The sequence below is a fragment of the Eleutherodactylus coqui genome, chromosome 6, assembly GCF_035609145.1.
Source record: "Eleutherodactylus coqui strain aEleCoq1 chromosome 6, aEleCoq1.hap1, whole genome shotgun sequence".
NCBI lineage: Eukaryota > Metazoa > Chordata > Amphibia > Anura > Eleutherodactylidae > Eleutherodactylus > Eleutherodactylus coqui.
This window is the reverse complement of record NC_089842.1, coordinates 81,808,503-81,823,846: the sequence shown is the minus strand read 5'-3', so window position 1 is coordinate 81,823,846 and position 15,344 is coordinate 81,808,503. Positions and strand designations below refer to the sequence as shown.

General features: G+C 46.2%; 1 protein-coding gene across 1 annotated transcript in view; it reads left to right on the top strand.

Annotated features, from left to right (window-relative positions):
- Window positions 1-15,344, top strand: part of LOC136633617 (sialic acid-binding Ig-like lectin 13) — a 103,273-nt gene that overhangs the window by 52,830 nt on the left and 35,099 nt on the right. The window contains exons 2-4 of the mRNA XM_066609376.1: window positions 2,771-2,934; window positions 4,994-5,359; window positions 7,252-7,515. Of these exons, the coding sequence (XP_066465473.1) occupies window positions 2,868-2,934; window positions 4,994-5,359; window positions 7,252-7,515 (697 nt within the window). The 5' untranslated portion in view covers window positions 2,771-2,867. The remainder of the gene's footprint in view (window positions 1-2,770; window positions 2,935-4,993; window positions 5,360-7,251; window positions 7,516-15,344) is intronic.

The window sequence follows — 15,344 nt, the reverse complement described above, 5'->3', positions numbered from 1 at the left end:
AGGAGACAAGGATAAGCAGTAAACCAAAATAACAGTTCATTTTCTTTGAGAGCAGTCCTCAATATATTACAATTCTCTGAGGTAAATCCTATTTCCTAGAAGTACAGGAGCCGCATCTGAACAAGTAATCAGTAACACTTCCTCTAAATGTATACAGGCAACACATCTGTATTTTGCATCCTGAGGTAAATAATTGCAGGCGACACACTTCTTGAGGTAAATTATTTCATATATGACTACAGGAACCACATCTGGACACTGGGCTTTCTCTATCTATTTTCCTGTTAGAAAATCTTCTTTTAGGCTATTTCTCTTTCAGACTGTAAATTTCTCTTTCGATTCAAACAAAAATTGTTTATTTTAGTTCTTTGCTCTCTCTTCTCCTTTGTTACTCACATATCTGCCTTCTTGCCGCACTATTCTAACTCTTCTGCCCTTGTCTATGCTTCCTTAGGCCCCTTGTACACAGGTGGAAATTCTGTGGCGGGATTTCCCGCAGAATTTTTTCCCATGCCCGCCTGCATAGGATTGCATTGCAGATGGCCGCAATTTGTACATGAGAAAACACACTTGGAAAACAAATCGTGGCATGTTCTATCTCTGTGCGGGTCTCGCAGAGGCCCGCACAGAAATGTCAGTGGTGATGGGCTGGCTCCTCTGTGCCCATGTAGAGAGGAGATGCAGGAAGTGGGTAAGCCAGAGGGCTGTGCAGGGGCACGGGTCCACATCCCGCTGCGAGAATTCTCGCAGTGGGATCTGACCCGGCCATACTACTTGACTACTGAACTCCACCTCTCTAGTCCTAACTGAAATTTGCTCTGACTGGAAATCCTTCAGCAATCACAGACCTATTGCTGGGTGGTGACATGCCCAATCAAAGTAAGACTCCTGACAGCCAATCAGGAAGGCTGCAGGTTTTCTGGCAGAATGTGTAATAAGCAATGAATATGCAAAACTAATTTTAAAGGCACATACACAGATTTTAAATACAAGCAATCTTATTTACTTTTGTAGTGCCCAACTCTGGGCTACTACACTATGTGATGTACCTAATGCCATACAAACTTGAACTTTGGCAGGACCATTCTATAGGTGCTAAATAGGAATAGTAGAGGGGTCACAACTTGATTATTCTATGCTAAGTGCAAAAGTAAGTGCACCCTTATGTAATTTACCTAATCTAATTCTCTAACTTCCCTGTGTTGTACAAACTTTAAATTTGGCATTACCATTCTTTAGGTCCTAAATAGGAAAAGTAAAGGGGTCATATAATGAGATTATTCAATTCTTAGTGGAAAAGTAAGTGACCCCCTATGTTATGTTTAGATCCTAAATAGAAAAAGTAAAGGGGGCACAACTTGATTATTCAATTCTAAGTGCAAAAATAAGAGACCCCCTTTGCAATATACATAATAACACACATCAGTGCCGCACAAACATGAAATTTGGCACAACCATTCTTTAGGTCCTACATAAAAAAAGAAAAGAGGTCGCAACTCGATTATTCAATTCTAAGTGCAAAAGTATGTGACCCCCTATGTTATGTAACTTCCCGGTGTTGTACAAACGTGATCATTCTTTTGGTTCTAAGTAGCAAAAATAAAGGGGTTGCAACTTGAATATTTAATATTTAATTCTAAGTGCAAAAATAAGTGACCCCCCTATATAATGTATGCATATGCGTATGTCCTGGGGAGAATATAACTGATCTCTGTATGTATATACTGAAGAGAATTGTCCTCACCTCTATGTGTATATACTGAGGAGAATATAACTGACCTCTGTGTGTAGATACTGAGAATATAATTGACCTCTGTGTGTTTATACTGAGGAGAATATAACTGACCTCTATATGTATATACTGAGGAGAATCTTCCTCACCTCTATGTATATATACTGAGGAGAATCTACCTCACCTCTATGCGTATATACTGAGGAGAATATAAAAGAATATAACTGACCACTGTGTGTATATATTGAGCAGAATAAAACTGACCTCTAAGTGTATATACTGAGGGGAATCTAACTGACCTCTGTGTATATACTGAAAGGCTGTAAAGTACATAAAGAAGCAACCATGAACTACAGGGATGGAGCATGCCTTTAAGGCTAAGAAGGGGCTGCAACCAACAGTCTGGGGGTAAATTTGATTAAAAATGGGCGTTACCTTTAAGAGTAAAAAATGAGAAGAATGGGAGGGGGGGCACATTCAGCAGAGGGACATTGGTACATGCAGCCTGAGGAGAATCTAACGCTCCTCTATGTATATACATATTTTATTCCTCCATTCCTCTGAAGTATCATGACTTCAAAAGAGCTGTGAATCTCGCCCTCATATCGCTTTCCCCACTATAAAAACACCAGTGGATGTGAGGTGCTTTGATATGAAAACAGCCTTGCATCTACGGGGATGAAAGGATCCTTCAACTCTGCTGTCATGGCCATGGCAAATGATGACACAGTTTCTCCTATTGCTTTCAATGGGTGCTTCAATATCACACAGACACATATAACATGCCACAATTTGTTTCCCATGCAATTCTATGCGGGAAAACATCGCTCATGTGTATGAAACCATTCAAATGAATGGGGTTCATATTTCTGCGAGATTTGTGCGTCTCAAAACACACAAATCTTGCACGATTTTATCGCCTGTGTGAAGCCGGCTTTATAGTAGTTTTATATCAGTCATAGTAGAATATGTTGTAGTCCTCATAATAGTGATGTAAGATGTTCTGCCATATATGTTACTCCTGTGAAACTCTTATAGGACTCCCAACAGGACAGACATAAAGCAAGAACTAATTTGTTACAAAGAATCAACAATCCATACATGATCTTACCCACGGGTTCATCTCAGAATCAAGATGAGGCACATAAAGCACAGCAGTCTGTGGGTCGATCTTGTGATTATCCTGCCTCTCTTCTGGAAAGGTAAGTACAACATATGAATGTCTTGCTGATATAAAATAGACCTGATGTCAATATTAATGAAGCTATTGGATATCGTTGTCACATCTCAGGGAGGTGAGATCTCCGGTCCTGTCTTGTAGAGTCTCACCTGGAAGAACCACTTTTCTGTGAGTCAAACAATGAGCTGTACAGTAAGGACATACGGAAACGGCTGTATGGTAGATCTATATTACACACATATTATGAGCTCCCTGACCAATAGCACCGTGTATTACAGGTTCCTGGGCCTCTCTGAGTATGAATGGGGTGGAGGGCATGCCAATAACTATGAATTGCCCTAAACTGTCAAATGTGAATTTTGTTAAGAACACTTTTAGTCTCATTTAGGTCTTCTCTATTATAAAATAGCATTTCTCATAGAAATACATATATTGCCCCATGCATAAAAGTAAGGTGACCAGAGTTTCCCAGAGTTAAAGCAGGACAAAGGGTTCAGCGGCGGGGCTTATCACAGCGTATGATTTTACGTTCGTTGTTATAAAAATCACAAGACCAGTTCAAAAAAGACAGGGAGCAAATTCTGCAGCATTTCTGCATCCAATAAGCATTCAAAATATGTACCATTGTTTGCAGATTTTGACTGCAAATCAGCCAAGTATCCGCAGCTGATTTCATGCTATGCGGCGCTTCCCCTCACCTCCTTCAAAGGCTTCCAGCTGTCATCGCTCCCTGGCTTCCCGTTCCCAGCTGCCTGTAGTGGGCCCACCTGACCAGCGGCGCTGCTCCGGACCAGGCCACTGGGACTGGAAGCTAGGGAGCGCTGACGGCGCTGCACACACACCAAGTTCACGCACACAGTTCTACTACACACAGGATGAGTCGGAGGATCCGGCTCACATACACAATCAGTTTGGCTACAAGTATCTTATTCATTTTAATCATGGCTATAAACACTTGTGTATACTAGACTAGTAGACGGTGTTAGGGCTCCTTCAGAGAAGCGTATATTAGCACGCAATGTGCAGACAATAGAACCCATTGTTTTTGATGGGTTCACTCTCATTTTCACTTTTGTGCGAGCATTTCACGTGCAGCATGCTCTCTTTTAGGGCACATTTACATAAGAAAGGCCCTATAGCAGTCTATAGGGGGTGTGCAAATGCACACCCATGACCCACATGATTGTGCAATACACATCGGTGACAGATTAGGCTAAATAGCCTTTTAACTCAAGGCATGTACCATGACCATGGGAACAATCCCGGTCAGTAAAATGCACAGATATGAGCTCAAAAGCGTGACGTTCACAGTACAAACACGTTGCGCTATTGCGTGTATACTCATGGGAAGCCGTACGAAGTCTTCAGTATCTCCAACAGATGCCCCATTTACACCTGACAACTGTCAGAATAACAATCTGTGCAAGGGGGTGATGTCACCACTAATTGTTAGCACTCATGCAGAGGGTTTAGACAGGCAGATCACCACTGACTATCGCTGATTTCTCGCTGACTTCTGGGTCAGTGCTTCTCATTGTATGTGAAGCACTGAGCGGGAAAAGTCTAGATTTTCATGCTGGTTGAAAGTGAGCGACAAACTAAAAGTAAACAAATTGTGCACGGCGGCTTTACATTTTTGGTGCAACAATTATTGTGTATTTTCGTTTGTTTGAATGAATTTTGCCCGATAGTCATCCCTTGTAAATGGCCTTTACTCCTACAGTATATCTAACAGCTGAATGCGATGCTTCCTCTTGTGCCCATCACTGATTACACGGATCAGTATTTCCTGCTGCACACATCTCAAAGATATCCGGTTGAATGCTTTAGCAGCACTCTGGATAACTGTTGACGATATAGTCAGGGAGGTCTGGCACTGGCAGATCCTTTTGAGTTTGGACTATAAGACTTTTTAGCATAATATAGCACACACTATAATTACTATGATTAGGTTCAGTTTTATAGAGTTGTGAAAGAAACAGATAAGGATTAAGAAAAAAAAACCTTCAATATCTTTGTGGATTATTGGATGAATGTAAAATACCTGATATGGAATATTTACATATTTTCTCCTTCTACAGGTATCACATGTCAGGTGGCTGGCTATTCTATTAACGCGCCTCCTAGTGTCAGTGTACAGGAGGGTCTCTGTGTCACGATTCCATGCAACTTTACTGCTGATCATAGAAATACATTCAAGAATTCCTTTGGATACTGGATGCGGGATCCACCCAAGACACCTAACGTACCAACTAATAATAAATCCAGTCCTGTGAGAAAAACAAACTTCATTCTGACGGGAAATCCGGACACTGGAGATTGCAGCCTGGCAATAACCAATGCCAGGAAAGAAGATGCCGGGACATATTACTTTAGATTTGTAGAAAGCAAGACCAGTGCAGTGAAATATAATTTTAACAGTATGAAAACCACAATTACTGTAATCGGTAAGTGATGGCAGGGATCCTGCAGTAACAACAAGCTGTAGATCTATATGTACCTCATTGGTATGAATGGTTCAGCAAATTAAATGAAATTACATTATTAGAAATTCCTACATTCCTCATTAAAATCAGTTATTAATAAGAAAATGCATATTTGCTGAATACTGTAGATTTGATATTAAACTATAAAATATCTCTTGAATCATTCGTGTGTTCACAGAATCTGCTCTCTGTGCATCCAGGCCGTGTACAGACCATAATGTGATATTGTAGTAGACAACTGGGGGACAGAAGTTTTCACAGATTCCCCTTTTGTTGTTTAGTATTTATTGTTTTATCAAAGAAGTTGTACAAAATAAAACAAGTAGAACATTCTATAATACCAGATATTTAGATTACCCAGTATTACAGATGTATCGATATAATTGGTTATGCTAATTAGATCGAGCTGTCCAATAAAACATTAACAAAAAAGAAAACACATGACAAAAACTGAGGCTAACTTCACACGGTGAATGTGATATTGGGCCATGAATCCCGCCCCCATATCGCGCTTCTCACCATGGGAAATACCCAAGGATGTGAGGCATTTTCATGTCAAAACAGCCTCGCATCACTTTAGGGATGCAGCAAAAATGCCCTGTGCATGCAAAAAGGTACAGTAAAATCTGCTGATATGCATGCAAACGCACCTCGTTCACGCACATATGTGTTGCACTGAAGTGTGTTCAAAAACGCATACAAACGTGTGAAGCTGCTCTCATATACAGCAAAATAGGACATGCTGCATTTTATTTTTTAACGTGACAGAAATACGAATGTGTGAAGAAACCCATAGGAATCAATGGGTTTTATTCACTGCCTAATATGATACTATCAGAGATAGCATCATGTTCAAATTAGTGAGCCTACTGATGAGAATATTGGTGGCGCTCCGTCGTGGTTGGAGTAACTTACAGTCCCATATAATGAGGACTAAAGAGCCAATAGAGCGACAATATCTCCAGCAGTAAGCAGAGCAAGTGGGATATATTCAGTGCAGTTTGCTTCAGGTGAGATACCATCCTAAGGGTGCGGGCAGACGAGCGCATAAACGGTGCGTTTTTGCGACCAAACGTATATACGTGACCATCTGAGGCAATGGTTTCGAATGTATTCGTTCACATGGGCGATTTTACGGCGCGTAAAAGCGGCAATTCGAAAAAAACGGAACATATGCGACCGAAATACGCGCCAACGCATATTCGATCGCCAAAAAGACCGTTTGCAAAGTAGGAACAAACGAAAATATGCTTTCTAGCTCTGGTCGTGATCGGTGAAAAACGATCGCTCGGGCGATTATACGTTGCGCTTGTGCGAACGTAAATACGCCTACGCTCGTCTGCCCGCACCCTAAAGGTCATGCTCAGAGCTTCTTGGGGGTTTGTGTAAAGTACTGTGTATCAGTCTGAATGTGCTGCACCATTCATCTGAAGAGGAACTGGGATTGAGGGCGATCCACCACTTGTTCATATATTCTGGTAGAGGGTTGGCGATTTTTTTTAGTTCAATTGATTGTAGAAAAAGGATATTCGTTTAGATTTCTGATTGGCAGCAATTAGAAAGTGCAACGTAGAGGAGTTGAAGTTGATGTCTTTAAGGGAATTATGTTGTGGAAACGATCACATTTGTAGAATTTCTTGCTGGAAAGTTGGTATTTTTGCATTAAAGATGTGAAGTATAAAGTATAGTTTGAATCTAGTATGCCTTGGATTGGTGAAATTCCCTTGTCTTCCCATTTATCCAAACCTAGTTTGGGAATATAATGATCTGGAAGTATATGGGTATTTGGGAATTTTTGCATTTTTGCGCAGTTTTTCTATATTCTCATAGCTCACTGCTTGTTCCTCCTGTAGATCTCACAGAAGAACCAGTCATCTCAGATCCTGGGACAGTCATTGCTGGTATAAATAAGACACTGACCTGCACTCCTCCAGGAAACTGCTCTGCAACATCCTTAGTAATCCAATGGAGGAAGAGTAATGTGGCCGGTGTCTGGGAGAATTCATCTACTGTAACATTTACCCCATCTCTAAATGATCACCAGGAAAATATCACATGTCAGACGACAAACTCCAGGGGGATGACAACTCAAAAAACTATTCTTCTTGATGTCTGCTGTAAGTACACATTATTTAACAAATATCCTTCTTCATGGTTGGAGATACCTACCAGAGAGGATCCTACAGAGGGCTTAGACAATAATGGCCCATAAAATTTAAAATTACCCTGCTCCCGGCTAGCATGAGTAGCTGAGCGCAGGGGGATGTCACCAGGGGCCGTGGTATGCTGTCCCTGGTCACATGATCACAGTTATCCAATAGATAATGGTGATCATATAAAGTTAAAAAAAGTGTAAAAAAAAAAAAAGTTTAATAAAAATTTTAAGTTTTATCTCCCCTTATGGATCATATCCAAGAGGGGAGATGAAATTACATACCTAAGGCCCCCGGATTTAACCACAGACCTTATCCCAGTGTTTCGGTACACCTGTTCGTCATCAAAATGGCGGATGCATGCACAAAAGGCACAGATTGCCAGGGTAATTTAAAATCTCCCCACTTCTAGCTACCAAACATAGCCAAGAGCCAGGAGATGTCACGGGGGCCGCGGTATGCAGTCCCTGGGGACGTGATTGCCGTTATCCATCTGTCGATGTTCCTCAACGGGATATTTATCCAGTCGCCGAAATAGTGGACGCAAGTGCAGAAGCTGGGGAGGGCCTGGGAAATTTAAAATTTACTTACTCTTGGCTTAAAGGTAGACGTGAGCCTGGAGCAGTGACTGGAGGTCTCTTTGAGTGGTCCTCGGTCACGTGACAAACAGGTAACGATCTAACTTAGGCCGGTCTTTTGAAACCGGATAGGAATTGAGGATTCTGCATGCATTAAATCTGCAGTAATATGCGGCTCATTCAAATTCCACAATTCTGCTCACATCAGCGGGTCAGAATTACATAATCCACTGACATAAAACAGAACGCAGCATGTTCTAGTGTACTGCAGATATCTGCAACATAGCCCATTGTGCTCTATGGTCGTGGATATACCTGCAGCCCATACACAACTACATTGTGTACAGGCTGTGGGTACCCGCATCATTGCTTAGCGATGGTGCGGGATATATAAAGAAAAAAAGGTGTACTGTGCATGACCACCTGTGTGAGTAGGCAGTTATGCGCAGTACACTACGTGGCCGTATACAGGGCCACGGCCACGCTCACAGCTGGGATTCGCTGCGGGCCTCTGCAAGCGGATTCCCCATATGGCCATGTGAGCCCGGCATTATTCCGATCGCTACCTATAAATCATAGTTTAAAAAAAGCGCCCGAGAACGCTCGCTTCCTGCAGTTCCAGGAGCAGCTTGTTGAGCGCCTTCGGTGTGAGACCGCCACACCTTAGCAAGCTTACGAATAGAGATGAGAGAGTGTACTCGTCCGAGCTTGATACTCGTTCGAGTATTAGGGTGTTCAAGATGCTCGTTACTCGAGGCGAGCACCACACAGTACTCGACTCCATTACATTTCCTTCCCTGAGAAATTTGTGCGCTTTTCTGGCCAATAGAAAGACAGGGAAGGCATTACAACTTCCCCCTGTGACATTCCAGCCCTATCCCACCCCCCTGCAGTGAGTGGGTGGGGAGATAAGGTGGCACCTGAGTATTAAAATCTGCCCCGCCCGTGGCTCGCCACAGATGCACCCTGAGAGAGATCAGGGAAAGTGCTGTCTTGCTGTAGCTGCTATAGGGAGAGTGCTAGGTGTTATTTTAGTCTTCAAGAACCCCAACGGTCCTTCTTAGGGCCACATCTGACCGTGTGCAGTACTGTTGAGGCTGCTTTTAGCAGTGTTGCACAATTATTTTTTTTTTTGTATATCAGGCGTGCAGACCATAGTGTCCTCAGTCTGCAGTCATTTTACAGAGTATAGGGGCAGTACTGGTGAGGTAGGGAAAGAGGTATACTGACTATATAGGCAGTGGGCTTTTCCCCAATAAGTGGAAAAAAATACTATATTTGGCCTGCCTGTGACTGTCTTCAGTTTACTGCGTGTCTGCTGGGGGTAGTAGTCGCTGATTAATACCCAGCCTTGCGCATAATTGTTTCCTGGCTGCACTGGCCTTTCAGTAACCACAGTCCTCCTCCAACAGGGAAATCCAAATACAGGGTATATCAGAAGCAGTGGGCTTTTTCCCAAAAAGTGGAAAAAAATACTATATTTGGCCTGCCTGTGACCGTCTTCAGTTTACTGCGTGTCTGCTGGGGGTAGTAGTCGCTGATTAATACCCAGCCTTGCACATAATTGTTTCCTGGCTGCACTGGGCTTTCAGTAACCACAGTCCTCCTCCAACAGGGAAATCCAAATACAGGGTATATCAGAGGCAGTGGGCTTTTTCCCAAAAAGTGGAAAAAAATACTATATTTGGCCTGCCTATGACTGTCTTCAGTTTCCTGCGTTTCTGCTGGGGGTAGTAGTCGCTGATTAATACCCAGCCTTGCGCATAATTGATTCCTGGCTGCACTGGGCTTTCAGTAACCACAGTCATCCTCCAACAGGGAAATCCAAATACAGGGTATATCAGAGGCAATGAGCTTTTTCCCAAAAAGTGGAAAAAAATACTATATTTGGCCTGGCAGTGACCGTCTGCAGTTTACGGCGTGTGTGCTGCGGGTAGTAGTCGCTGACTAATACTCAGCCTTGCGCATAATTGTTTCCTGGCTGCACTGGCCTTTCAGTAACCACAGTCATCCTCCAACAGGGAAATCCAAATACAGGGTATATCAGAGGCAGTGGGTTTTTTCCCAAAAAGTGGAAAAAAATACTATATTTGGCCTGGCAGTGACCGTCTTCAGTTTACGGCGTGTGTGCTGCGGGTAGTAGTCGCTGATTAATACCCAGCCTTGCGCATAATTGTTTCCTGGCTGCACCGTGCGTTCCGTAAGCGAAGTCAGCCTCAAACCACAGGCCAATAAGTGGCACATTTAATTACAGCGTTCTCTTTCTGCGCTACTCGTAATACACCATGCTGAGGGGTAGGGGTAGGCCTAGAGGACGTGGACGGGGGCGAGGACTCGGAGCCCAAGTCAGGGTGTGGGCACAGGCCGAGCTCCTGGTCCAGGTGTATCGTAGCCGACTGTTGCGGGATTAGGAGAAAGGCAAGTTTCTGGGGTCCCCACATTCATCTCACAATTAATGGGTCCACGCGGTAGACCTTCATTAGAAACTGAGCAGTGTGAGCAGGTCCTGTCATGGATGGCAGAAAGTGCATCCAGCAAACTATCGACCACCCAGTCTTCTACGCCGTCCACAGCTGCAACTCTGAATCCTCTGGCTGCTGCTCCTCCTTCCTCCCAGCCTCCTCACTCCATGAAAATGACACATTCTGAGGAGCAGGCAGACTCCCAGGAACTGTTCTCGGGCTCCTGCCAAGATTGGGCAGCAATGGTTCCTCTCCCACCGGAGGAGTTTGTCGTGACCGATGCCCAACCTTTGGAAAGTTCCCGGGGTCCAGAGGATGAGGCTGGGGACTTCCGGCAACTGTCTCAAGAGCTTTCAGTGGGTGAGGAGGACGATGACGATGAGTCACTGTTGTCTATCAGTGAGGTAGTAGTAATTTCAATAAGTCCGAGGGAGGAGCGCACAGAGGATTCAGAGGAAAAGCAGCTGGACGATGAGGTGACTGACCCTACCTGGTTTGCTAAGCCTACTGAGGACAGGTCTTCAGAGGGGGAGGCAAGGGCAGCAGCAGGGCAGGTTGGAAGAGGCAGTGCGGTGGCCAGGGGTAGAGGCAGGGCCAGACCAAATAATCCATCAACTGTTTCCCAAAGCGCCCCCTCGCGCCATGCCACCCTGCAGAGGCCGAGGTGCTCAAAGGTCTGGCAGTTTTTCAAGGAGAGTGCAGACGACCGACGAACTGTGGTGTGCAAGGTTTGTCGCGCCATGATCAGCCGGGGAGCCACCACCACCAGCATGCGCAGGCATATGATGGGAAAGGACCCCACAAGGTGGGACGAAGGCCGTTCACCGCCTCCAGGTAGCACCACTGCCTCTCCCCCTGTGCCGCAACCTGCCACTGAGATCCAACCCCCCTCTCAGGACACAGGCATGACCGTCTCCCGGCCTGCACCCACACGCTCACCTCCGCTGTCCTCGGCCCCATCCAGCAATGTCTCTCAGCGCAGCGTCCAGCCATCCCTAGCGCAACTGTTTAAGCACAAGCGCAAGTACGCCGCCACGCACCCGCACGCTCAAGTGTTAAACGAGCACATAGCCAAATTGGTCAGTCTGGAGATGCTGCTGTATAGGCTTGTGGAAACGAAGGCTTTCAAAAACATGATGGCGGCGGCGGCCCTGCGCTATCCGGTTCCCAGTCGCCACTACTTTTCCCGATGTGCCGTCCCAGCCCTGCACGACCACGTCTCCCGCAACATTGTACGTGCCCTCACCAACGCGGTTACTGCCAAGGTCCACTTAACAACGGACACGTGGACAAGCACAGTCGGGCAGGGTTACTATATCTCCCTGACGGCACATTGGGTGAATTTAGTGGAGGCTGGGACCGAGTCAGAGCCTGGGACCGCTCACGTCCTACCCACCCCCGGAATTGTGGGCCCCAGCTCGGTGCTGGTATCTGCGGCGGTGTATGCTTCCTCCACTAAACAACCCTCCTCCTCCTACGCAACCTCTGTCTCGCAATCTAGATGTGTCAGCAGCAGCACGTCGCCAGCAGTCAGTGTCGCGCGGCATGGCAGCACAGCGGTGGGCAAGCGTCAGCAGGCAGTGCTGAAACTACTCAGCTTAGGAGAGAAGAGGCACATGGCCCACGAACTGCTGCAGGGTCTGACAGAGCAGACCGACCGCTGGCTTTCGCCGCTAAGCCTCCAACCGGGCATGGTCGTGTGTGACAACGGCCGTAACCTGGTGGCAGCTCTGCAGCTCGGCAGCTTCATGCACGTGCCATGCCTGGCCCACGTCTTTAATTTGGTGGTTCAGCGGTTTCTGAAAAGCTACCCACACTTGTCAGACCTGCTCGGAAAGGTGCGCCGGGTCAGCGCACATTTCCGCAAGTCCAACACGGACGCTGCCACCCTGCGGACCCTGCAACATCGGTTTAATCTGCCAGTGCACCGACTGCTGTGCGACGTGCCCACACGGTGGAACTCTACGCTCCACATGTTGGCCAGGCTCTATGAGCAGCGTAGAGCTATAGTGGAATACCAACTCCAACATGGGCGGCGTAGTGGGAGTCAGCCTCCTCAATTCTTTACAGAAGAGTGGGCCTGGTTGGCAGACATCTGCCAGGTCCTTGGAAACTTTGAGGAGTCTACCCAGATGGTGAGTGGCGATGCTGCAATCATTAGCGACTTCATGGCTGACTTCATGTTCGGATGCCTTTCTCGTGACCCTCGCGTTACACGCATTCTGGCCACTACGGATTACTGGGTGTACACACTGCTCGACCCACGGTATAAGGAGAACCTTTCCACTCTCATACCCGAAGAGGAAAGGGGTTCGAGAGTGATGCTATACCACAGGACCCTGGTGGACAAACTGATTGTAAAATTCCCATCCGACAGCGCTAGTGGCAGAAGGCGCAGTTCCGAGGGCCAGGTAGCAGGGGAGGCGCGGAGATCAGGCAGCATGTACAGCGCAGGCAGGGGAACACTCTCCAGGGCCTTTGACAGCTTTATGGCTCCCCAGCAAGACTGTGTCACCGCTTCCCAGTCAAGGTTGAGTCGGCGGGAGCACTGTAAAAGTATGGTGAGGGAGTACGTAGCCGATCGCACGACCGTCCTCCGTGACGCCTCTGCTCCCTACAACTACTGGGTGTCGAAGCTGGACACGTGGCCTGAACTCGCGCTGTATGCCCTGAAGGTGCTTGCTTGTCTGGCGGCTAGCGTCTTGTCAGAGAGGGTGTTTAGTGCGGCTGGGGGAATCATCACAGATAAGCGTACCCGCCTGTCAACTGACAGTGCCAACAGGCTTACACTCATAAAGATGAACAAAGCCTGGATTTCCCCAGACTTCTCTTCTCCACCAGTGGACAGCAGCGGTACCTAAACAATACGTAGGTTGCACCCGCGGATGGAAGCATCGTTCTCTATCACCATAAAAAACGGGGACCTTTTGGCTTCATCAATCTGTGTATTATATTCATCCTCCTCCTCCTGCTCCTCCTCCTGAAACCTCACGTAATCACACCGAACGGGCAATTTTTCTTAGGCCCACAAGGCTCAGTCATATTACTTTTGTAAACAATGTTTTTACGTTTCAATTCTCATTAAAGCATTGAAACTTGCACCTGAACCAATTTTTATTTTAACTGGGCTGCCTCCAGGCCTAGTTACAAATTAAGCCACAGTAACCAAAGCGATTAATGGGTTTCACCTGCCCTCTTGGTTGGGCATGGGCAATTTTTCTGAGGTACATTAGTACTGTTGGTACACCAATTTTTTTGGGCCCTCGCCTACAGTGTAATCCTAGTAATTTTTATGGGCTTTGCCTGCACCCATGGTACAGCAAGGTGTGTGGGGTTGGCCTACACTTTTGCTACATAAATGTAACTGGGGCCTTGTCTATACTGCAACTACTGAAATGTGAAAGAGACTGTTATCTCCCTAAACTGCTGCAACGGGAATGTTACTGTGGCCTGTCTTGACTGCTACTACTACTGAAATGAAACTAAGACTGTGCTCCCCCTATACTGCTGCTAGTGATATGTTACTGGGGCCTGTCTTGACTGCTACTATTACTGAAATGGAACTAATACTGTGCTCCCCCTATACTGCTGCTAGTGATATGTTACTGGGGCCTGTCTTGACTACTACTACTACTGAAATGGTACTAATACTGTGTTCCCCCTATACTGCTGCTAGTGATATGTTACTGGGGCCTGTCCCTAATGCTACTGCTGAAATGTTACTAATTCTGGGCTCTGCCTATACCGCTGCTAATGCTATGTCACTGGGGTGTGGAAACGGAGGCTTCCCAAAGACATGATGGCAGCGAGGCCATTTCCCACCAACACGGTTACTGTTAAGGTACATATAACCACGGACACATGGAGAGGACACGTAGTGCCTCAAAAACATCCCCCTCCTCCTCCAACAATGAAAACATTCTTGGCAAATACCTTTGCATTGGTCCGTCTGGTGGCAGTCCAAGAATTTCACTTTTAACGACACAACAAGAGAGACCCCTCACCATCCCCCCGCCATGGCCCACTTAATCATGGCCAAATTCTGAAAACCAACTAAATAAAACCGCGCTACTAGGTCCACAGTCGCGACCACATTCCCACCAACGCGGTTACTGTTAAGGTACATATTACCAGTCTGACTGGGTCATGCACTGTGGGCCGAAGCCCACCTGTATTGTATCTGACGTTAGCTCTGCTGAGCAGGGCACTGCAATGGGATACATTTATGTACCGCTGATGGGTTCCAGGGAGCCACCCATGCTGTGGGTCCACAGGGACTTCACATTACGGATATGTACCTGCCAGTGTCTATGTATTAAAAACCCCAGTCAGACTGGGGCATGCAGTGTGGGCCGAAGCCCACCTGCATTTAATCTGACGTTACCTCAGCTGTGCTGGGCACTGCAATGGGATTTGTTTATGTACCGCCGGTGGGTTCCAGTGAGCCACCCATGCTTTGGGTCCACACGGACTTCACATTAGAGAGTTGTACCTGCCTGTGTCTACTTATAAAAAAAACCCAGTCTGACTGGGGCATGCAGTGTGGGCCGAAGCCCACCTGTGTTTAATCTGACGTTACCTCAGCCGTGCTGGGCAATGCAATGGGATTTATTTATGTAACGCCGGTGGCTTCCTGGGACCTACCCATGCTGTCGGTCCACACGGAGTTGTACCTGCCTGTGTCTACTTATAAAGAACCCCAGTCTGACTGGGGCATGCAGTGTGGGCCGAAGCCCACTTGTATTTAATCTGA